Source organism: Convolutriloba macropyga, chromosome 4 (assembly GCF_964194025.1).
Source record: "Convolutriloba macropyga chromosome 4, txConMacr16.3, whole genome shotgun sequence".
Taxonomy (NCBI): domain Eukaryota; kingdom Metazoa; phylum Xenacoelomorpha; order Acoela; family Convolutidae; genus Convolutriloba; species Convolutriloba macropyga.
The window spans coordinates 19,082,832-19,108,739 of NC_134471.1; the positions used below are offsets into that span (position 1 = coordinate 19,082,832).

A 25,908-nucleotide genomic window follows, 5' to 3' on the forward strand; every position below is an offset into this window, starting at 1 on the left:
AAGAGTTGTTTTTGTTGCCACCAAAAATTTTTCAAAAGATTTTTAAATCCCAAAATTTATATAGCCCTAATGGCGTTTGGTTTAGTTTCATCGAAGCCTAATGAGACATACCCTCATCCTTCAGGTTTTAATATTAAAAATTGTTTAAACTATTTTTGACACCTCGGGACACGGGTTTAAAAAACTGTTCTTATCCGTGTGACCACAGTCTTTTCTTGATTTGACCTCTCTACTGTAGCCATTCGAAGATATAACACTTTTTGAATTCTGTTCAGGTGGTCAATAGCTCCATATAGTGACTATACCTGGGTTAATGTCTCGCTTTCTGACGTTATATTCGCTGACAACATCCGCTATCTGGCTCACGTATACAAAACGACCAAACTTCGACCAGGCGTAAATCCCCTACAAACTTATTCACTGACACGAAACCGTCCTTTCGTGTTCATAAACAAATTACTTCCGAACTCTGAGCTGACAATCCTTGTGTGCGACACACGGGCTTTCAATTTTTCTCCAACAACTCACAGGAACTACAGCAAACTGGCCAACAAATTGGATTACTTTCGTTTTCTCTTTGGGCGACGTTATCCGGTTTTGAGTGGAGAATTTGGTGAGCATAATGGCAAAATGGACTGGCGATATTTCGCGTGTTCAAGAGAGACTTATATTACCCAAGCCGACAGTAAGTGCCCCAGTTAATTTCGAATGGTTATCTTGCAAGACTCTGTCAAATTCTGCAAGATTCTGCACAATATTGCAAGATTTCTGCAGGATTTTTCAAGATAACCATTCATTCAGCGAGAATTTTGCAAGATAACCATTCATAATGGCTGAATCTTGCAACGTTACTGTTAGAAAATATACCTAATTAACTCATTTATCCAATTTGATTATCCTCATCGGTAAGATTAACTTGATACTCTTTAATTTACCCTAACGCATGCCGACCTCATAACTTTACTATAACATCTAAGATCTCACCAACTTAACACTCCTAAGCTTAACCTCATCTTACCTCAACAATAACTTTGAGTGTTTCCAACTTAGCTTTTCTTCGTTCTCAACAATTGAAGAATTTCCAAAATATGTAAAAAGCGCTCACAGTAGTTTGAAAAAATAATTTTTGACGGCAAAATTTAGCAACCGCTAAATGTGACGAATTATTGAAAGAGTATTCGAAAGATTCTCCTTTAGCCATGCTTTTCTGCTTCAGTTTAAACATTTTTTAGTGATTTTTTTGCCATAAATTCCACATTTTTCCAATCAAAAATTTAGTAAAGAAACAGCGAAAGTTGTGAAAAATATGTTAGAGTTAAACTACTTAAGCCTAAATTCATTGCTATTTTGCCAGTCAATTGTGGAATTTTTGAAAAAAAATTGAAAGCCTTGAACAATTTATGTTAGTAAGAATTGAAAAAAAATTAGTAAGAATTACACAAAAAAATATAAGGAAAAAGTTCAGACAGCTTCAATTTGACTCTACGTGTGTATGCCATATTAATAAAGTGTTGAACTTTATTTGTAACTTATGCGGAATTTTTACACAAAAAATGTTGAAATTGCTGATTTTTTCAGCTGTTGATGACATGCAGGAACATTGACGAATCGAAGCTGATTGTTTTTGCAAACGTTATGGTAATTTTTTACAATAAATGCGCCGAATCTGCTGATTTTCTTGTTTTTAAAAATTGGATATTTAAGAGATATGCTAAAAAATGCACTAAATGTCCCAAGAACTTCAATGAAAAGAGCTGAAAATGTCTCTTTGCGGTATATTTAGAACATAAAACTAAACATTTAACAAACTCAACATAGAGTCTTGTCATATCGCCAGCCCAATTTTTTTGAAACCATCTGCTTAGATCCACTCACAATTGAAACTGACTCTGTTTAATTTTAACTTTGCTAATATTTTCCGAAAGTCGGGGAGAGAGAAAACAAAGTACTGTTGAACTAAGACCAAAATCACGGCTGAAATCAAATTATTTCAATTTTCTACCTAATGTTTTCTGAAATATTGTTTTCTAAACATAAAGTGTATTGCAACGCTTAGCGTGTTCCGAAGCAAGTTCATTTTTCCAGCTTCTGAAATTTTTCTGAATTGAAGTACATTAAACAAAAAGTTTATTACAACTTTTTAGCTTTAAACATTTACTTCTTTTTTGTCTATAAAACACTATTTGAACGCTAGCAATTTTTTCCACAGCAGATTAAGTTGAAAAATGTTTTTTTTGCACAGGGAAAGTAAAGTGTGCTGTAAAGTTATTGTAAAGTTTATAGTAAAGTGTAAAACAGTTTTCAATCATTCTCTAAACTTGTTTTTTCTTTCTGAAATCATTTCAGTTTTCGGATCTTTTGAGCAATTACCCCCCCTCCTTTGAAAACGGATGGGCTATTCTTGAATAGAATTTAAGCAAGCAATTCATTAGCCAATCCAAGACTTCTAATAGCTTTCCACGTATGCGCATTCTATGTTCAACCCAATAAAATAAAATAAGCCATGCTAAGAGATTTAGCTGAATTGCAGTACAAGGCAAAAAGAATTTCCGACGGCGGGTCGGTGGTTGCGCTTCGTGCTCGTTGTGGCTTTGCCGCAATAACCGACACGCAATTTCCGGATTACATCCCACAGGAGGGCATGAAAGACATGGCCGTGAACAGCAGTTCGCAATTGCGCTCAAACTCATATTCGGCCATCTAATCTGTAGGCCACGTACCAAAAGGGGGGCAATTGCTGAAAAGATCCCAGTTTTCTTACAGCACTCCCAGTATATTTATTTAATTGAAGGATGAAATATAGGTTATGGTCATATATTGTGAGTCTAATTCATTATTGTGTCACCTTGAACATTTTACAAAATTAGCTTTTGATAGATGGTGAATTTTGTTAAACACAAGGATATTACTGTTATCTTAGTATCACAATTGATCTTCAAAACCGTTACCCAAATGAAGAAAAAATCAGAAACATTGTAAGAATTGCAGTAACATTAGGCTAAGGAAAAAGTTCTAGCTTAAAGCATCTGTAACATTTGGTGACGAAAAATGAGCTGATTTTTTTTGCCTTGCTATTTTTTGGTTTACATTTTACCATTGAACAGTTAAATGACCAGTCAAATTTGAAGAATTATTTATTTTTTAGTTTCAAATCTCAAACTGTTTACAATTTATGAAAAATACAAACATATTTCGCCGACACATGTTTCTGTGATCAAGATTGCGTGTATTAACACAGGAAATGAAATAAGCTCACACTTGCGGGCAAATTTTATCTCACAAAAGTGCACAAATTTGAGTGTTCTTGTTTGTTTTTAGTAACCCCCAAAGATGTCTCAATTGTGGTTCAACGCAGGCCCCAAGACAGTGAGCCAACGTTGATCATTACATGGACAGGTTCCAGCGCATTCCAGAGATCTTCTGACCAGCATCGAATCGTTTATCATTTAAAAATACTCAGAGATCGGAGAACTGTATGGATGTCTACAATGAATCAGAATGGAACTTCAATGGCTATAGAGGTTAAATTTTAATTTTTGTTGCAAAAATTCCTGCAATTATTTTCTTACAAAACTAACGGGTCGAAATTGCGGCGCCTTTTGAGCACATTTTTGAGCAACAAATACGCTTTATGTGCTGAATGCAGTGAAATTTTTCAAAAATTCAGCTCAAAATAATACGCTGAAATGCACTAAAAATTTGTAAGAAATGTGCTCAAATTTTATTGAATAATAAGTTCAGTGCATTTCAGGTCCCTTTAGCATTTATTACGATTTTTTTCAATCCATTAATAATTAATGAAATAAAGTGATAGATGAGTAAAATTTTCAGTGCAATTCGAAGATTGGTTCAGTGCAATTCCTTTTTTTCTTTCAGTGAAAATTTTCTTACTTTTTTGTTTCAGTACAATTTTTCTTACTTTTTTTGTTTCAGTGCAATTATTCTTACTTTTTTGTTTCAGTGCAATTTTTTCCTCACACTAATAATTGGAGTAAAATGATAGATGAGTTGAATTTTCAGTGCGTTTTGAAGATTGTTTCAGTGCATTTCAGCCCAAATCTTACAAAACTGTTTATTTGCATTTGAAATTAAATTAAATGGACAGAGGTTAATCAATCAATGACGCAGTTGATTAAGTGTCGGCTACAAAACCGGAGAGCATCGCAAAATTTTGTGAAAATTTTGTTTGTTTCTTGCAAAGTCGTTTCAACGCACTTCAGCAAATTATTAAGATTCTTGCGCCGAAACTTTTGAAAAAACATCGCGCTTCGTACAGATATTTGCGAAAATTTCTCAACCAGATAAGTTGAGGTGATCGTCACTGATCAAACACGTCCAGTCAAAAATCGGCTATGATTAGACTTGTGCATACTTTAACTCGTTTTTAGATAGTTTTGGCTCGTTTATGAGCAGAGAATTTACTTTGTTTGTGAGCAAATTTTATCCACGCTTTGGCTTGCATCCTCGTCCATATCTAAAAAAAGCTTTTCTCACACCACTGTTCTTTTCAATGTCTAATCTCTGATCAATAACACACAGCTCAAATTGGGACATTAGGCTATAACGAAGCAATCTTGTTCACTTTAAAAGCGGTTTACGGAGGCGCTGATAGTTCATTGCAAAAATGATGAAAAATTTTTAGTATTACCAAAATCAATATTTCCTGCACGAATCAGAACAGAATACACAATTTAATATAAGCTAGGAATTATTCAGTATTGAGACAAATTGACAAATTATTAATTACAATTCAATAGATTAATTTGAATTTTTTTTTATAATTGGCGCCAACAATTGGCTCCACATTTAATAGAAGAAGACAACTTATAAAGAATCAAAAATTGTTGAAAGTTGTGGGAACCAATTCAACTGCCATAATTTTTGTCGATAAAATTCCATTATTCTGACTTTTTGTGGCAAAAAATATCTGATGCGTTAATATTTCTGGAAAACCTAACTATTTTCTATAATATGTTGATTTAAGAAAAGTTTTGAGGAGTACGTTTTCAGTTGAATTATTTTGTTTTGCAAGATGTGCCAAGCAAAAACACAATTGGAGGACTCCAGGCTAGTCCAGAGCCATAGATGCAGTTTCATAGCTTTTTTGTATTGGTAAACTTTTCACCCCTAAAGTACAATTATTTTCATACAGAAACTGAACAAAAAGCCAAGTTCTCCTTGAACAACCGTATTGATAATAGGAAAAATCATTTTTTTTGCCTTGAAGTTGATCATTTATATTTTACGGTCAGAAAGATTTTAGATAATTTAACTAATTGTTTCTATTTTTATTCATACTTACCTTTACTGAAAAATATTGAATAAGCCTAACCTTGTATCATCGCATGTTTAGCCAATTTACTATTGCAATAAAATTTAACCCAGAAGACGTTGTGCCCTAATGAAGAAGTTAACAAATTCGTTTTTTGTTCTTAGGTTCAACCCAAACGTTACTTCATACCTAAGACAAAAAGTGTTTGAGATAATTGTATCAGAAATTTTTTTCAGAAATGAACTTATTCTGGAAGAGAATTTGCGTGAGCACAAACAATCAGAGTAGAGTAGTTTCTTCTCACTCTAATGGCATACTTAGCTCAACGGAGCAGGTTGAACTGAGCAACAGTATTCAATCAAAACTGTGAATAAAAATGGAAAATTACCTATTGATTTGGGTTAAATATGCCGCAAGATATTGGTTGAGGCTTTCTTTTTCATTCCAAGAAAATGCATCGTCCCAAATTTAAATTTTTAAAAATCTATGCCTAAAAATGGCGTGTGAATACGGTTACCGCCATGTTTTTGCTCCAAGAGTGTATATATTTTAAAAAATAAAAAAATTCAAGTCAGTAAAATGTGTTTTGAGATTATTGAAAATAACTGAAAGAAAGCAAATGGGAAACCTAAATATATTTCAGCAAATATTTAATCATTAGTCAGTAAATCGAGCAGAAAACGTCATTTGCCTTCTGGATAGAAAATTGTTCAGAAAATTTGAAACAGTTAACTTGACCATAACTTGGATTAATGACTACAATTGAACAAGATGTTTGTCTTTAATTCTTGTAAAATGTTTGCAATTCAGCGATCTGTAAAATCCAAAAAGTTTAAACTATTTGTTTAATATAAAATTGCAGGAAAAAAACTGGCGAGATCCATTATTTTAATTTTGTCATTTATCTACAAATCTATGGCATGATCACAAATTATGATCTTTGTAACTTAAAACAAAAAGCACAATCTGATACCAAGGAGCTCACTTGTTATTTTGGTGGGATATTTGTCTTGTAATCATTTATAATGATCAATTTATTAGGAAAAACTATTTAATTGAAACGTCGTAATTATGCTGACACCTGTTTTCTGCCATTTTTTTTTCATTTTTCATCTTATATAAATCAAAGAGCGTCAGTGTAGCAAGTGAATAACACCTTTTTTATTTATTTCAATACAATTGAGATTAAGACAAAAGATAATTGTTTTCTAATAATCTGTAAGCAATTTTGGAAATTTATGTCCCTCAACCACTATAAATCAAACGATGTCCTTGTTTTTTTTTATTTTTTGTATTTTTGGCAGGGTAAAAGAGAAAAATTTATTGAACTCTTAAAAGTGAGCTATTTGCATAAATATTTACTTATACTTGAGCGCAGGTGACCGGACAATAGATCGAAAGGACAACAGATTGAAAACAGAAGAATTGGGACAATAGATTGAAAATTAATCTGATCTTATTGGTTGAAATTAAGCGTTAATTGCGAGCCGAAAAATAATTACCACATTATGACCATGCCTCGCAAGCCATGGCCATACGTTAGCGGTACGTGGGACTTAATATAAATCTATCACAACCGAACAAAATATCACAACAGAATATGTTATATGCTGTATAATAAATGATTGCTCAAATCTGATTGACCAAAATGCAAATTGAATAATTTATTTTTCGATCCATTTTCCCTATTTTCGCTTCCGATCCGTTGTGTTTCGATCGATTGTCCTAGCATTTGAGCGCATTATGGTGCAATGGTGCTGACGAACTAGAATGCATATTTTGTTTCGGCCTGCAAACATTCTGCTTCTAACAATAGGTTTATTTTAGATTATATCCATTCCTTACACCTGAAACTACCCAATTATTCAGATCAATGCAATAACTCAGTTTGTTTGTTTATTAAAATGAATTAGCCAAATATTTTGAAAGCAAAATTATAGGGTTAATAGTGTCATTTTTTTCAAAAAGCACCACTTTTTTGTTGTATTTGCCTCAATCAATTAGAGATCTCCTTAACAGATAAACATTTAAATTTTTTCCATCCCGAATTCAAACATTATAATTGTTTGCTGTCAAATTTTGAGATGTTCACGTGGACAACCTAAATTTCTGGCTCAAATTCAAGTGTGACTGATTTCAGGTTCTAAAAGTTGCGGCCACATACAAAGCAGTTATCACTTTGGAGGCAAACGGACTCATCCTCAGCTCAACAGCGAGTAATAGTGTCTTTTTTAACGCAGGTTAATGAGATATATGGAACATTTCACATTCAGTCATTGTAAATGTTTTTAACTGGTCATAACGATTATTTGTTTCAAATTTTTTCTGAATTTGCTTTAGTTAAACTAATCAAAATGTCAAATTTATAGTTCTAGGCATAATTTTAATAATGACGCTCACTATCTATGGTTTAAAGTTTTAAGACCCTCCAATCGGCCGTTTAAAATGTTCTAAGAAATGATGCTTTTAAGTTCTGGAAAATTCTAGGGTTCAGATTTTAAGCTTTTTGGTCCAACTTTTTCTCACAACCATCAGAAGGCTTAGATATAAAAGAATGGTAAGTTTAAAGTAAACAAACAATAGGTTAGCAAAACGGCATTTGCTCGACTAAATGTACTAGAGTTTGTAACTCTTATTCACGGCCATATTTTCAGGTTAAGGTTGTAAGCGTGAGTAGACATTTGTGAGGAAGGCAAAATTAGTTCAAAATTGATGCAGGTTTACAATTCTTTGACACAGTTTTTTAACGATGTCTGTTTTTGGCCAAGGGTGGACAACAGCGACATTATTGCATCCCTTGTGAACAAATCGCTCATGTCACAAAGCGCGTATTTAATACCTACGATAACGGTAGTGTCAATTGGAACATAATGAAAGGAAAACTAAGTGATGATTTATTTCAGAAAATTATATCAAAAAGAACAGCAATGCAATTGTATTAGGTTGAGAGAACATTTATAAAGTTTTGCAACTACCAATTTCACAAGAACGATTGAGTCATGAACTTCGTCTCAACTAGTTACTGATAACATTCGAGCGCTATTTTTCTAGTTTAATCACATGCTAAAAATCGTTCACAATGGTTACATGGTTACGTTTACCCAATGGTATCAGTGAAAAAACTCATTTTTTCCATCCATTTTTGTCCACATTTAACATATGCATTTTTTTCTAAAAAGTCGTAAACAAAAAAGGTTTATGGTTTTGGTGCCTTTCTGCTTGAATTGAGTCCCAAAACAGTTCATTTCATTTTGCGATAGACGTCAAACAGAGTCAAACACAATAAAAAACATCTAATTCAATTTTACCAATCGAATTCTTACAAAAATTAGAGTCTTTTTTTCGATTTACAAAAAATAAAAACATAGCAGGACAAGTCCTGACGTACAATTCAAAGAATTTTCATTGACTAAACAGAAAAACTAGACTTAGAATGGATTATGAGTGAATTGAGAAACCAATCAAAAAAATCAGATCAAAAAATCAGAAAAAACAGAAAATCAATGTCAAAATGCCGCATGTGAACAAAAAAACCACTAGCAAGAAATTAAAATTTAATTCAGAAAAGACTAGACCTAGAAGGGACTATGACTGAATTGAAAAAATTATTTCCAAAAAAATCAGATAAAAAAAATGAAAAAAAAACAGAAAACCAAAGTTAAAATGCCGCATGTTATTAAAAACCACTAGCGAGAAAGGGAAATTTGGTTCAAACAGAAAAATTAGGCCTAGAATGAGCTGCGAATGGATTGGGAAAACCATTTAGAAAAAAATCCGATCCAAAAAATCGAAAAAACAGTAAACATCAGAGTGGAATTGCCGCATGTGAACAAAAAACCACTACCGAGAAACCGAATTTTTGTTCAAACACCATTTTCTCATTATACTTTAAAATTAGAGCAAAAAATTTTACACCGCAAAACCACTCGCTTTTTCGCTCCACTTCCTGTTTCGGCGTGACCAAAATCACTACTCCACTTTGACTTCAAAAATCATGAAAATGTGTGAACAGATCTTTAAGAAAAGACAGCGCCCCAATACAATTCAAATTCTTTGAATTGTAAAAAACAACCTCATTATCTAAATTGAAGCAATATCAACAACTTTTTTATGCAACAACTTATTTATCAAAAACGATATCGTGACTACTTGTATTAGCATCATAAATTGTTAACTGGTGCGGAAGATTTTTCTCTGCTACTTCTGAAAACTTCAGACTAAATTTACCAAATTGTTTCTCTCGCAATTTCCCTCTGCTGAAAATTCTCCCGTAATTATCAAACCGCCAGTTATAGAAAAGCATTTCTTGTTAAAACTGAATTAGATCACTAACCGTGTTGAGGCCAATGACGAAAACACGACATTACTGTCGGAAATCATCGTTATTGGCGTTTTTCATCGTTCTCTTCGTTTTCGTTTTTTTCGTCCGTCGTCTTTTACGTGTAAGAAATGATAGTTTTTGTCATTTTTTTTCGTTTCTTACGTTGTTTAATTTGGAAAAAATCAACGTTTTGCGGTCGTTTTTTGTCGTTTTTCTTCGTCTCTTATGTCGGTTATAATTGTAAGAAATCACATTTTTTTGATCGTTTTTTATCCTTTTTTAATCGTTTTATGTCGTTTCTAACATCTTTCTTCTTTTGAAAGAAGTCGCTTTTTTTATATTTTTTGTCGTTTTTTTACATCGCTTCTCAATGCAAAATTTTTGTTTGAACATGAGCGTTACACAACACAGGCATATTACTTTTTCTATAGTAAGACTACTTTTTATATAGTGCCCCCCCCCCCCCTCAGTATCAGTCAAAATTTGGAACCAATTCATTTTGGTCCTAATAGGCCTAAGAATGATTGTTCCCCCCTCCCAATTTAGTGGGTTTCTAATTTTTTCACTTGTATGGTAACACACCTTCACTCGTTTTTCCGTATTTGTATTTCATTTGCCGGGTCCTTCCCTTTACACTCCCCTTGAAACCATAGGGAATGGGGCTACAAGGCTATAACAGGAGTGACATCATTTTCAGGTTCAGTACTTGTTTATGTTTATTTTTTGGTTTAGACATATAATACCAATATCAACAACTTTTTGTCCAACAACATTTTCTGATTAAAAACTTTATCGTGGCTGCTTGTATTAGCATCATAAATTGTTTACTGATGTGAAATATGTTTTACTGCTACTTCTTAACAGCTTCAGATTAATTTTACCAGCATATTTTGGAAACCACTGACAAATTGTTTCTCACTATAATCGCAATTTCACTCTGCCAAAGTCTCACGAAATTATCAACACGCCAGTTATAGAAAAGCACTTCATGGTAAAATGGAAATAGGACACTAGTTTTGCCAAGAGGCTCAGAGAAGAGTTAATTAACACTTACGATTTCAACACGTCTATAGGCTTGTTTCCTATTTCATGGATGCTCGTTTTGATGGCGCTGGTTTTCTGCACAATTTTGCAAAAGTTGGATCAGTAGAACAGTTTTCTATCACTATGAAGATCAAGCTTGCCTCACTAAATTTCAGTAAACAGAAGATAAATGTACAAGCAGAAAATCATTAATCTCATCAATCAAACTCATTTTTTTTAAAACCAAGAAAAAGGAAACAGAAAAAAGAAGATCAAAAACATGTTTGTTGAAAACATTTTGTAATGAAAAATATCGGTTACTTCCTTTTGTTAGAATCATTAACAAACACATCATGACTGAAGGCAGTTAGGAAAACTATGAAAACATACACAGGACGGAAAATCCTTTAAACGCTTGTTAAAATCATTAAAAAAAGTGTTTCGGAGAAGATAATTTAATGCACAGTGAAAGAAAACGTATACATGTAACAGTGTTCATTAAATGCAATTTTTTCAAAATTTATTTGATTTGTATTATAACGAGAGCTTCTATCACGTTCGAAGAACCGATTTCATTCAATTAGTGCCATTATTGAATAGCCATCTCCATCTTTTATAACAAAACTGAATTATAATTTCTTAACCTGTCATCAATTCCGACTGAAATGGTAAGGCATTATTGGTATTCAAAAAAACTAAATTGTATTCTAGATTGAGAGGGGATTTTAACTGCGTATAGAGCCTAGACAGAGAACAAAGTTTCACCACGCAACTGAAACGTTTTAGCAACATGAAATTCAAACATTCTTTAGTCTCTCCCGTAAAGTTGAACTAAGCGAACGTTCGAAAAACGCCAAAAACATGCAATTGAGCATCGATGTGCTCATTTGAATGTCAACGTTTTGTCCATTAAGTTTTCATCCATCAATTTTTTCTACAAGTTTTAAATTTGAAGTTTGACCTTTGAACTCTAATATGTGGCCTTTGAAACTGCGCTTATTTCAACTTTATGGGACACGCTATATCAGCGCTCAATTAAAACGGTTATTTTAAAACTGACATTATAATTTTTTTAGCAGCTCAAAAACTGAAACTTAAACGTCACTTTTTCATTGACATTGCTAGACATGTTGTCAAACAATTTTTCATAGACCATTTAACTTCCAAAAAACGGGAAAAAGTCAGGCACTAATATTCTCCATTTTATTTTTTCACTGACTATAAAATCAGAGGCAGCAAATATTTGGGTCTGCATAATAAACTTAATCAATGTCTGCCTCACCCTACAATAAATTATATTGAGTGTAACAAAACAAATCCGAGTCAACGTTGACCGGCAGCTGCCTGTACATACAAATTTTCTGAAATGAACAAGCTCATTTCGATAACGACAATCGATAGAAATGAACATGTTCTGGAAAACATTTTGAAATTTTCCTTGATGTCTTTCAGAGCCGATTTTGCCTGTTGTGTGGTTGCCTCGGCACCGAAACCCCCTTAACTCTTACTTAAAAATTGTCAAAAAACTCCCCTGTATCTTTTTACCTTCTTTATCGAGTCATTTATGTATTATTTCAACTACTATCCTTTTGTGAACTAATTGCTAAAAGCCTTTAAAACGCTTCTCGTCTTGTAGAGAAATACAGACAAAACAACTTGGGAGAGAAAAGTAGGAAAGAACTTACTCGGAACGGTTGATCTGTTCACGTACACTGAACAGAATGTAACAGATAGTTGGAATGGATTTTAGAGAAGTCAATTGCAGTAGAGTCGAAAGTTTTCATCGGCTCAAGTACAGCTTCCCATTGAAATCGAAGAGAAATTGACAAAAAATCAGTCCAGAGAGAAACTGTTGTTAAAGATTTTTTTTCGTTTCAAATCTTTCAACGGTTTCAGTGAAGAACCAATGCTGTCAGAAGCTAATACTTAAGCCACCAGTCTTCATTGGCTCTGCAAACATGAGTTTATAGTATTTTTTCTATCTCTTCTGGGTCACCATATTTTGCTCCCTTAATTAATTCATTGACAAAGCGTCTTCCCAAACAATCTTAATATTTATATATTTATTTATATATATATATATATATATATATATATATATATATATATTCAGTGTCGACATAAAAGGCACCTTGTTTAAGCTCCTAATCTTTACATGTTTTAACAGCCCCTAAACATGCTTTTTGGCAAAAAGCGACTGGCAACAGTCGAATTCGAACCGGTGTCTGTGAGTTAAGAGGCAAAAACACAATGAGTTGAGCTAAGAAAGAGATGAGCCGCGTATTTATCGGGATTTTTGTCCATTAACGTCACATCCGTTTCTACTTTCTCCAATTTCCTCCTTTTACAATTTTTTCTGCTCCATGCTTTTCTCCTGTCACTATCTATCTTCTATCAATATACATATTAAAAATAATTCGAATACCTATACCACCATGTTTAAGTTCCTAATCTTCAAATGTTTTAAGGCCTCTTAAATATACATCAAAGCGTTTTGATTCGCATGTATTTTGAAATACGTCAATGACCGAAAACTTGACCTTGCCAAAAAGTAAATGGCCGAAAAGTTACCTATGCCTTTAAGGTCAATGACTGAATACTGAATGCAAAAATGGTTCTTTGTTCGAAAAGCTGCCTATGACCGAAAGGCTGTCATCTATATCTATATATTAATTCAGTGTCGACATAAGAGGCACCATGTTTAAGCTCCTAATCTTTACATATTTGAACAGCCCCTAAACATGCTTTTCGGCAAAAAGCGACTGGCAACAGTCGGATTCGAACCGGTGTCTGTGAGTTAAGAGGCAAAAACACAATGAGCTGAGCTAAGAAAGAGATGAGCCGCGTATTTATCGGGATTTTTGTCCATTAACGTCGCATCCGCTTCTACTTTCTCCAATTCCCTCCTTTTACAATTTGTTGTGCTCCATGCCTTTCTCCTGTCACTATCTATCTTCTATCAATCTACATAATAAAAATAATTCGAATACCACCATGTTTAAGCTCCTAATCTTCACATGTTTTAAAGCCCCTTAAATATACATCAAAGCATATTGATTTGCATGTATTTTGAAAAGGTCAATGACCGGAAACTTGACCTTGCCAAAAAGTAAATGGCCGAAAAATTACCTATGCCTTAAAGGTCAATGACTGAATACTAAATGTAAAAAAGGTTCTTTGTTCGAAAAGCTGCCTATGACCGAAAGGCTGTCATCTATATCTTCCATATATTAATTCAGTGTCGACATAAAAGGCAACATGTTTAAGCGCCTAATCTTTACATGTTTTAACAGCCCCTAAACATGCTTTTCGGCAAAAAGCGACTGGCAATAGTCGGATTCGAACCGGTGTCTGTGTGTTAAGAGGCAAAAGCGCAATGAGTTGAGCTAAGAAACAGATGAGCCGCGTATTTATCGAGAATTTTGTCCATTAACGTCGCATCCGTTTCCACTTTCTCCAATTCCCTCCTTTTTTCACAATTTTTTTTGCTCCACGCCTTTCTCCTGTCACTATCTATCTTCTATCAATCTAGATATTAAAAATAATTGGAATACTTATACCCATATGTTTAAGCTCCTAATCTTCACATGTTTTAAGGCCTCTTAAATATACATCAAAGAGTTTTGATTCGCATGTATTTTGAAAAAGGTCAATGACCGAAAACTTGACCTTGCCAAAAAGTAAATGAGCGAAAAGTTACCCATACCTTAAAGGTCAATGACTGAATACTGAATGTAAAAATGGTTCGTTTTTGTAAAAGCTGCCTATGACCGAAAAGCTGGCATTGTCCAAAAGTCCAAAAAGTCAATGACCAAAAAGTAATTTTTGCAATAAAGGTCAATGACTGGATAGCCCCTGATGTTTTGAGCGGAACTTTTAACGCTGAATGTTTGCGTGACCAATTTTTAAACAATCTTTTGCTTCTTTTGTTTTCAGTTTCGCTTGCTCTCAGTTTCATATAAATTTTGAACAACTGAAGTTTAATTAACTGAATCTTTTGTTGCCAGTTTTTTTAGGTCAAATCTTTCAACGGTTTCAGTGAAGAACCAATGCTGTCAGAAGCTAATACTTAAGCCACCAGTCTTCATTGGCTCTGCAAACATGAGTTTATAGTATTTTTTCTATCTCTTCTGGGTCACCATATTTTGCTCCCTTAATTAATTCATTGACAAAGCGTCTTCCCAAACAATCTTAATATTTATATATTTATTTATATATATATATATATATATATATATATATATATTCAGTGTCGACATAAAAGGCACCTTGTTTAAGCTCCTAATCTTTACATGTTTTAACAGCCCCTAAACATGCTTTTTGGCAAAAAGCGACTGGCAACAGTCGAATTCGAACCGGTGTCTGTGAGTTAAGAGGCAAAAACACAATGAGTTGAGCTAAGAAAGAGATGAGCCGCGTATTTATCGGGATTTTTGTCCATTAACGTCACATCCGTTTCTACTTTCTCCAATTCCCTCCTTTTACAATTTTTTCTGCTCCATGTTTTTCTCCTGTCACTATCTATCTTCTATCAATATACATATTAAAAATAATTCGAATACCTATACCACCATGTTTAAGTTCCTAATCTTCAAATGTTTTAAGGCCTCTTAAATATACATCAAAGCGTTTTGATTCGCATGTATTTTGAAATAGGTCAATGACCGAAAACTTGACCTTGCCAAAAAGTAAATGGCCGAAAAGTTACCTATGCCTTTAAGGTCAATGACTGAATACTGAATGCAAAAATGGTTCTTTGTTCGAAAAGCTGCCTATGACCGAAAGGCTGTCATCTATATCTATATATTAATTCAGTGTCGACATAAGAGGCACCATGTTTAAGCTCCTAATCTTTACATATTTGAACAGCCCCTAAACATGCTTTTCGGCAAAAAGCGACTGGCAACAGTCGGATTCGAACCGGTGTCTGTGAGTTAAGAGGCAAAAACACAATGAGCTGAGCTAAGAAAGAGATGAGCCGCGTATTTATCGGGATTTTTGTCCATTAACGTCGCATCCGCTTCTACTTTCTCCAATTCCCTCCTTTTACAATTTGTTGTGCTCCATGCCTTTCTCCTGTCACTATCTATCTTCTATCAATCTACATAATAAAAATAATTCGAATACCTATACCACCATGTTTAAGCTCCTAATCTTCACATGTTTTAAAGCCCCTTAAATATACATCAAAGCATATTGATTTGCATGTATTTTGAAAAGGTCAATGACCGGAAACTTGACCTTGCCAAAAAGTAAATGGCCGAAAAATTACCTATGCCTTAAAGGTCAATGACTGAATACTAAATGTAAAAAAGGTTCTTTGTTCGAAAAGCTGCCTATGACCGAAAGGCTGTCATCTATATCTTCCATATATTAATTCAGTGTCGACATAAAAGGCAACATGTTTAAGCGCCTAATCTTTACATGTTTTAACAGCCCCTAAACATGCTTTTCGGCAAAAAGCGACTGGCAATAGTCGGATTCGAACCGGTGTCTGTGTGTTAAGAGGCAAAAGCGCAATGAGTTGAGCTAAGAAACAGATGAGCCGCGTATTTATCGAGAATTTTGTCCATTAACGTCGCATCCGTTTCCACTTTCTCCAATTCCCTCCTTTTTTCACAATTTTTTTTGCTCCACGCCTTTCTCCTGTCACTATCTATCTTCTATCAATCTAGATATTAAAAATAATTGGAATACTTATACCCATATGTTTAAGCTCCTAATCTTCACATGTTTTAAGGCCTCTTAAATATACATCAAAGAGTTTTGATTCGCATGTATTTTGAAAAAGGTCAATGACCGAAAACTTGACCTTGCCAAAAAGTAAATGAGCGAAAAGTTACCCATACCTTAAAGGTCAATGACTGAATACTGAATGTAAAAATGGTTCGTTTTTGTAAAAGCTGCCTATGACCGAAAAGCTGGCATTGTCAAAAAGTCCAAAAAGTCAATGACCAAAAAGTAATTTTTGCAATAAAGGTCAATGACTGGATAGCCCCTGATGTTTTGAGCGGAACTTTTAACGCTGAATGTTTGCGTGACCAATTTTTAAACAATCTTTTGCTTCTTTTGTTTTCAGTTTCGCTTGCTCTCAGTTTCATATAAATTTTGAACAACTGAAGTTTAATTAACTGAATCTTTTGTTGCCAGTTTTTTTAGGTCAAATCTTTCAACGGTTTCAGTGAAGAACCAATGCTGTCAGAAGCTAATACTTAAGCCACCAGTCTTCATTGGCTCTGCAAACATGAGTTTATAGTATTTTTTCTATCTCTTCTGGGTCACCATATTTTGCTCCCTTAATTAATTCATTGACAAAGCGTCTTCCCAAACAATCTTAATATTTATATATTTATTTATATATATATATATATATATATATATATATATATATATATATATTCAGTGTCGACATAAAAGGCACCTTGTTTAAGCTCCTAATCTTTACATGTTTTAACAGCCCCTAAACATGCTTTTTGGCAAAAAGCGACTGGCAACAGTCGAATTCGAACCGGTGTCTGTGAGTTAAGAGGCAAAAACACAATGAGTTGAGCTAAGAAAGAGATGAGCCGCGTATTTATCGGGATTTTTGTCCATTAACGTCACATCCGTTTCTACTTTCTCCAATTCCCTCCTTTTACAATTTTTTCTGCTCCATGTTTTTCTCCTGTCACTATCTATCTTCTATCAATATACATATTAAAAATAATTCGAATACCTATACCACCATGTTTAAGTTCCTAATCTTCAAATGTTTTAAGGCCTCTTAAATATACATCAAAGCGTTTTGATTCGCATGTATTTTGAAATAGGTCAATGACCGAAAACTTGACCTTGCCAAAAAGTAAATGGCCGAAAAGTTACCTATGCCTTTAAGGTCAATGACTGAATACTGAATGCAAAAATGGTTCTTTGTTCGAAAAGCTGCCTATGACCGAAAGGCTGTCATCTATATCTATATATTAATTCAGTGTCGACATAAGAGGCACCATGTTTAAGCTCCTAATCTTTACATATTTGAACAGCCCCTAAACATGCTTTTCGGCAAAAAGCGACTGGCAACAGTCGGATTCGAACCGGTGTCTGTGAGTTAAGAGGCAAAAACACAATGAGCTGAGCTAAGAAAGAGATGAGCCGCGTATTTATCGGGATTTTTGTCCATTAACGTCGCATCCGCTTCTACTTTCTCCAATTCCCTCCTTTTACAATTTGTTGTGCTCCATGCCTTTCTCCTGTCACTATCTATCTTCTATCAATCTAGATATTAAAAATAATTGGAATACTTATACCCATATGTTTAAGCTCCTAATCTTCACATGTTTTAAGGCCTCTTAAATATACATCAAAGAGTTTTGATTCGCATGTATTTTGAAAAAGGTCAATGACCGAAAACTTGACCTTGCCAAAAAGTAAATGAGCGAAAAGTTACCCATACCTTAAAGGTCAATGACTGAATACTGAATGTAAAAATGGTTCGTTTTTGTAAAAGCTGCCTATGACCGAAAAGCTGGCATTGTCAAAAAGTCCAAAAAGTCAATGACCAAAAAGTAATTTTTGCAATAAAGGTCAATGACTGGATAGCCCCTGATGTTTTGAGCGGAACTTTTAACGCTGAATGTTTGCGTGACCAATTTTTAAACAATTTTTTGCTTCTTTTGTTTTCAGTTTCGCTTGCTCTCAGTTTCATATAAATTTTGAACAACTGAAGTTTAATTAACTGAATCTTTTGTTGCCAGTTTTTTTAGGTCAAATCAAAAGTTAGCCTGTGAAGAATTTGGTCAATTTTTCTCTTTTTTACTTTCGAAGGAAGATCTTTTCTCTTCCGTCTCTTTCTTTCTTTGCTCCTTCTTTTGCTTTTTATTTTCTTGAATTGTTTTGTTTTTGGTTATATTTCTTTTTCTCTGTCACTTCTGCTTTTTATCTTTCCTTTCACTTTCTTTTCTCTTTCTTTTTTCCTTACTTTATCTCTCCTTTTTTGTTTTCTCTCTCTTTTCCCTCGTTCTGCTTTTTTTCTGTCTTTTTCTGTACTTGTCTGCGTTTCTTTTCTCTTTTTTATTCTTTCTTTTCTCCTTTTAGTTTCTTAATGGTTTTTCTCTTTTTCGTTCCTCTCTTTAGCTTGTCGTTCGTTCCTCTTTACCTTCTATTTCTTTTCTGTCTTAGTCTACTCTTTCTTCTCTGCTTTTCTTTTCTCTTTGTTTTCTCTTTTCAGTTGTTTTCCTTCTTTTTTCTCATCCTTTCTCTCTTTTGTTCCTGTTTAGCTTCTCTCTTTATTGTCTCGCTTACTTTTCTGTCTTTCTTTTCTCTTACTTTTCTCTGTCTTTACTGTCTTTGGTTTTTTCTTTTCTCTCAATTCTTTCTGCTAGTATTTTCTGCCTCTTTTCGTTTTTAGTTTTTCTTTTCTGTCTCTCCCGTACTCTTTTTTTTCTGTTCTTTCTGCTTTCTTCTCTCTTTTTTGCTTTCTGTCGTTTTCCTTTTCCTTTTTTGTATTTCATTTCTCTCTTCTCTCTATTGCTTTTGTCTGTTTCTTTTCTGTTATTTTTCCTGCAGTTATTTGTTTTCATTCGTTTTCTCTTTCGTTCCTCTGTCATTTCTCTTTGTTTTCTCGTTCTTTTCTCTTTCTTTTCTGTTTTTTTTCTACCGCTCTTTTGTGTTTTTTCTGTCTTTCTTTTCTCTCTTGATTTGTTTTTCTTTTATCTTGCGTTTCTCTTTCCTGTCTTTTAATTCTGTCTCTTTTCTCGCTTTCTTTTAACTCTTTCTTTTCTGTTCTTTTTTCCTTTATTTTCTCATTTGTTTTTTTCTGCTCCCTCTCGCTTTCTTTTAACTCTTTCCTTTCTGTTCTTTTTTCCTTTATTTTCTCATTTGTTTTTTTTCTGCTCTCTCATTCTCTTCTTTCTCTCATTTTGCCTTTTTTTCTCTCTCTCTCTCTCTCTCTCCTGTTTTTCTCTCTTACTTCTCTCTTGCTTTTTTGCTTTTCTCTTTTCTTTCTTTTGTTTTTCTTTTCTGTCTTTCGTTTCTCGATTTATTCTCTCTTATATGTTTGTCGTTCTTTTCTCTCTTTTTTTTCTGTCCTTTTTTTCTTTTCCCTCCTTTCTCTCTTACTCTTCCTTTTTTTCGTTTGTTTTTTTCTCTGTTTCATTTGTCTTTTTTGACTTTTTCCTCTTTCATCCACCCATCTTTTCTCTCTATTTTGTCTTTTTTTCAGTCATTTTTTCTTTCGTTTTATCTTGCTTTTCTCTCTTTCTCTTCCTTTCTTTTCTGTTTTTTTCTCTTTTATGTCTTTTCTTTCTTTCTTTTCTCTCTTTTTCTTCTGTTCTGTTTTGCTGCCCTTTTTCTTTTTTCTGTCTTTCCTTTGTCTTCTGTCTCGTTTCGCCCTTTCGTTTCTTTATTTTCTCATTCTTTTCTATCTTTGTTTTCTTTTTTCTGTTTTCTCTCCCTCCATATCTTGTTTCTTCTCTTTTTTACGCTCCTTAAAAATGCAGCCTAACGTATTACATGCGTTACGCTACGACACCATGTAGAATTTCGTTATCTGTACAAGTCTTAGCGCTCCCTAATTTTAAGGGTCAGCAAAGCCGAAAAAAGTTGAACACAAAATTGCTGGTACTTGAAGGTATTATACTAAACCAAACACATCGGTAACGTAACGTAATACCTATGGCTGTTGAACGGGGGGCATGTGTTCCAGCCCGAGGTGGTAGAAAAAAATGAATTTTAAAACTTCTATTTTTCAAATGATCTTGTTATACTTTTGCGGGCCTGCTAGTATATATTAATTCAACGTCGACAGAGAGCCACTGAACACCATGTTATAGCGCCTATCTTAACATGCTTTAATGGCCCTTAAACATGGTTTTCTGAGAAAGTGACTGACAACAGCCGGGTTTGAACATGGGTCTAGGGTTTGAGAAGCGGAAGCGCAATGAGTTGAGCTAAGGAGCAGTTGAGGCGCGTAGTTTATCGGGACTTTTGTCCATTAACGTCGCATGCGTTTCTCCTTTTTCCAATTCGCTCCTTTTTGCACACATTTTTTGTGCTCCATGTCTTTCCTCCTGTCACTATATATCTATCTCTATATACCTATACCACCTATTCAAATACCTATACCACAGTGTTTAAGATCCTAATCTGCACATGTTTTAAGACCTCTTAAACATGCAGCAAAGGTAAACATGCAATATTTTGATAAAAGTCAATGACCGAAAAGCTGCTGTCGCCAAAAGAGTCAATGACCCGAAAGCTATCTATGCCGTGAAGGTCAATGACTGAATAGGCGTGGATGCAACAATATGTCATTGACCGAAAAGCTGCCAAGGACCGAAAAGCTGCGTGTGCCAAAAGGGTCATTGACCGAATAACTGTGGATGCAAAAATAGGTCAATGAGTGAAAAACTGTAATACAACATGAATCTATTTATTACACGAAAAGAGTCCTAGAATGATATGTGCTGATGCACCACAGATTTTGACAGAATAAAAATTTTTTAAGTAATGGTCAATTACCGAAATGAAATCGAAGATCAAAAACGTTACCAAAAAAGCTGTGACAAGCTTTTTTTTGTAACGTTTTAAAATTCTCCGTAACATAGATTGATTCGATTCTTCTAATCAGAACTTATTACGCAAAATGTTTGCGTGACCAAATTGGTTTTCAAATTCTCTATTGCTTCACTGTTTTCAGTTTTGTTTACGCCTTTAATGAGACTGATATGGAGCAAAAATGAAAAAAGTGAAGCAAAAGATCATTCAAAAATCCAAATCGGCCACGCAAACATTTTGCGTAATAAGTTACAATTAGAGTAATCGCATCAATCTATTTTACAGTCGGGTTCGAACTTCGGTCTATGGCTTGGGGAGCGGAAGCGCAATGAGTTGAGCTAAGGAGCAGTTGAGCCGCGTATTTATCGGTATTTTTGTCCATTAACGTCGCATCCGTTTCTACTTTCTCCAATTCCCGCCTTTTTTCACACTTTTTAGTTCGCCATGTCTTGCCTCCTGTCACTATCTTCTATATATCTATCTATATATTAAGCGCAATTCAAATACATACCTCCATGTTTAAGCTCCTAATCTCCACATGTTTTAACGCCTCTTAAATATGCAGCAAAGCGTTATGCACGTAATGTGAAAAAGGTCAATGACCGAAAATATGTTCCTACCAAAAAGTTAATGAGCGAAACGTTACCTATTAGCCGTAAAGGTCAATGACTGAATAGTGGTAGATGTAAAATTGGGTCATTGACCGAAAAACTGCGTATGACCGAAAAGCTCTCATTTTCAAAAAGTTAATGACCGAAAAGATACCTGTGCAATAGGGGTCAATGACTGAATAGCCGCGGATGTAAAAATAGCTCATTGACCAAAAATTTGCCAGTGCCAAAAGGATCAACGACTGGAAAACTGCGGTTTCAAAAATTGATCAATGACAGAAAACCTGCTTATAAAGTCAAAAAATTTATTACTCAAAATAGTCCTTTAATGACATGTACTGATTCATCTCACATATTGACGGAATAAATAAAACTTAAGTTAAGCTCAATTACCGAAATGAAATCGAAGATGCAAAACTGTCCATTGAAATCAGCTAGATAGTAAAATGGCGGGATATAGCTTTTGTGTAACGTTTTTACTTTCTCCCTTCCATTTCACTTTTTCGATTTTTTCTCTTTCCTTTTTTGTTTTTTTATCTTGCTTTTCTTTTTCTGTCCTTCTTTTCTCCCCTGTCTTTTCCTTTTTCCTGTCTTTTTCATCATTCTTTCCTCCCTCTTGGCTGTATTTCCTTTCTGTTCTTTTTTCTGCCTTTCTTTGCATTTTTCTTTTTTTGTTTCTTTTTTTTTGCTTCTTTCTTGTCTTTTCTGCTTTTTTTCTCCCCCTTTCTCTCACTTTTCACTTTCTTTTCCCTTCACTCTCATTTGTCTTTTTGTTAGTTTCTCCCATTCGTTTTTTTTTGTTTCTCCTATTCGTTTTCTCTTTTTCTTTTTTTTTCATCCTCTGTATTTCTCTCTTGCTGTCCCTTTTTTTTCTGTCTTTCTTTTCTCTCTTTCTTTTCTCGTTCTTCTTGTCTTTTTCTCTCTTTTTTGTCTCTGTATTTACACTTTTTAAACTTTTTTTTCTGTCTTTCTTTTATTTTTCTTCTTCGTTTCTTTTTTTTTTGTTTTCGCTTCTTTCATTTGTCTTTTTTTCTGTCTTTTTTCTTCCCCTTTCTGTCTTGCTGTTCGTTTTTTTGCGCTTCTCTCTTTTCACTTCTCTTTTTCATTTGAATTTTTTTCTCTTCGGTTTTTCTCTTTCCTCTTTTGTGTTTTTTCGGATCTTTTTCCTCTGCCTTTATTTTATCTCATTCTTTTTTCTTTTTCGTTCCTCTCTTTCGGTTTTGTCTTAAGTTCCTCTCCTCTCTCCTCTTTCTTTCTCTTGCTCTTGCTTTTCTCTGTTTGCTTTCTGTATTTTTTTCTTTTCTTTCTTTCTTTTGTCTTTTTGTCCTTCTGTTCTGCCTTTCTTCTCGCCCATTCGTTTTTCTTTTTCGTTTCTTGTTCTTTTCTCTTCTCATTTTCTCTTCTCTCTTGCTTTTATTTTTTCTCTTGTTTCTCTTTTCCGTCTTTCCTTTCTCTCATTTCTCTTTTTTGTCCGTTTTTTCTGTTCTTTTCAGCTTTTCTTTTCTTCTGTTTCTTATTTTTCTTTCTTTTCTGTCCTTCTTCTCTCTTTTTTGCTGTTCTTTTTTGTCTGCTTTTCTTTTTTCTCTTTCTTTGGTCTCTTTTCTATTTCTTTTTTCTTTTTCTGACTTTCTTTACTCTACTTTTCTTTTTTCTCTCTTGCGTTCCTTTTTTGTTAATTCTTCATTTTCTCGGTGCTCTCTTTGTTTTCTGGTTTTGTTTTCACTTTTGCTATTTCTCTTTCTTTTCTCTCCCGCTTTCTTCTCCTATATTTCTCTTTTATCTTTTTTTTTCACTTTTTTTTACCTCTTTCGTTTCTGTTCGTTTTTCTTCCGTTTTTTCTCTTTTCGTTTTTGTTTTTTCTCTCTCACTCCTTTCTTTCTGTCAATTTTCTTTCTTTATTTCTTCTTTTTCTCTCTTTCTCTTCTGCTTTTCTCTCTTACTTCTGTCCTGCTCTTCACTTTTTTTTCCATTTTCCTTCTTTTGTCTCTTTTCTGTATTTCGTTTCTCGGTTTTTTTCTGGTTCGATTCTCTTTGTTCCTTTTCTCTCCAACTTTTTTTGCTTTTCTCTCTCGTGTTTCTTTTATTCTTGCTCTTTTTTTTATTTGTCTTCTTGGTCTTCTGTCGCTAATCTCTGTTTTCTCTCCTTTTCTCTCTCGTTTTTGTCACTTTTCTCTGCTTCTTTTTGTCTCTTTTCTCTTTTTGCTCTTTCTCTTTTCTGTCTTTCTTTTGTCTTCTGTTTCTTTTGTTTCTTTCATTCCTTTCTGTCCTTCTTTTCTCTTTCTTCTTTCTTTGTTTTCTCTTCCGTTTCTGCTTTTTTTCACTTTCTTTTTTCTGTCTCTCTTGTTTTCTGTCTCGGTTCTCTTGCGTTTCTCTTTTCTCTTGCTTTATTTCGTTTCTTTTTCTTTTCTCTGTTGTCCTTTTTTCTGTCTTTCTTTCACTTTTTCTCGCTTGCTTTTCTTTTTTGCTCTGTCTTTCTTCTCGGTTCTTTTTCCTGTTTTTTGGCTTTTTTTCCTTCTTTTCTTTCTTTCGTTTCTTTCTTTTTTTCTGTTTTGACTTCCTTCATATCTTTTTTCTTTTCTTTTTTTAACGCTCCTTAAACATGCCGCATAACCTATGTAGGCGACCATGAAGAAGTTCGTTATCTGTACAAATCTTAGCGCTCCGTAAATATGCAAGTTGGCAAAGCCAAAAAAAATTGAACACAAAATTGCTGGTACTTGGGGTAATATATTGAACCAAACACAACGATAACGTAACGTAGAACCTATGGCTGTTAAACGAGGGGCATGTGTTCCAGCCCAAGGTGGTACGCCCAAACTTCCAGCCCAAACTTCTATTCTTTAAATGATGTTCTTGTTATGCTTCTGCGGGCCTGCTAGTATATATATATATATATATATATATATATATATATATATATATATATAAATTTATCGGAAGCAATTTTATCGGATGCAATAAATCAAGGCGCAAAGTTTTCCAGTACTTTTAAAACTAATTCTGAACAATTTGTGTAAATGAATTATTTTGTTTTTCAGACGGCGGAAGAAGGCGGTCACTTATCGTGCTATTGGCTTCAACACTGTTCTTTCTTCTATGCGCACTGTTCCTCTGTCTCATTATGCAGGCAATACTACTCAAAACAGAGTCAAACAATTACAAGAAAGCGATTACCTGGATTTAAAAGATACCGCCTGATGGAAATTCCACCTTCTTTTTCACCTGATGAAACACAAAGTAACAAAAAATGTCAAATTCTCGGAGATATGTCCCCTCATTTCCGTTTGTGTCCCCCCAGTAAGTTATGTACCCCCCCCCCCATTAGAAAACAGTGCCTTTACATAGTAAATCATCATGTTATAAAATAGCACGTGCGCTTGGGGGAGCAAGTAATATCCACCGCAAGTGATATCTTTTCCGCTTGTGCCCCCCCCCCAGACGCACGTGGGTGCATATTATTTGCGCCCCCAGACTCACGTGCCATATTTTTACATAATGAATAACTATATAATGACACGTTTTCTGTAACTGGGGGGCGCATAACGTGTTGGGGGGGGGGGGGGGGGCAAACGGAAGCGATCCAAACTAAGATACAACTTTGAGAGGACAATTGCAACCCTTCAGCAATAGTTTCAGTAATGTAACTGTGACGGCTTTATTGTATTTTACATTAGAATAGTATATTGATGAGGAAAGGTCCCACTGGGAACACATTGCAAGAAAAATCTTTTTTTTCAGACAATATTTAGAAGTCCTGTAAGCAAAAGTCTGTGCGTGCTTAAAATGCAGTATTTGACAGTTTTCAAAACTACAGAGAGGGGGGGGGATTGTGACAGTTTCCAAAAAATAACAAAAGAAAAGATCAACGGGGGGGGGGGGGGGGGGTTGATGTTGCTGGTAGGCTTTTTGACGATTCAGTTGCTAAGCAGTCAATCTTCAATCTTTGTTCTTTTTCATGAAGCAGTGACTTATTCTATAAATTAAACGAAAGACTTAACGTTGAAAAAAAATTCATTTTATGAGTTGGAAGAAGTTATTTTCAAGCGTTGAGTAAAGGGAAGTGGTGATATCCAATGGACAGCATTTAATCATCTTATGACAATATATATTACGCTTCAGACAAGAGAACTCATTAGCCACTCTTATCT

The 25,908-nt window shown here is 34.2% G+C and overlaps 1 protein-coding gene across 1 annotated transcript; it reads left to right on the top strand.

Annotated features, from left to right (window-relative positions):
• The first annotated feature begins 279 nt into the window (after nt 1-279).
• LOC142338299 (uncharacterized) lies at nt 280-25,060 on the top strand. The gene is made up of 4 exons (XM_075387985.1): nt 280-685; nt 3,319-3,521; nt 7,413-7,512; nt 24,799-25,060. Exons 1-4 carry the CDS (start codon nt 631-633, stop codon nt 24,942-24,944), a joined length of 504 nt encoding a protein of 167 aa, XP_075244100.1. The 5' UTR covers nt 280-630; the 3' UTR covers nt 24,945-25,060.
• The last annotated feature ends 848 nt before the right edge of the window (nt 25,061-25,908 follow it).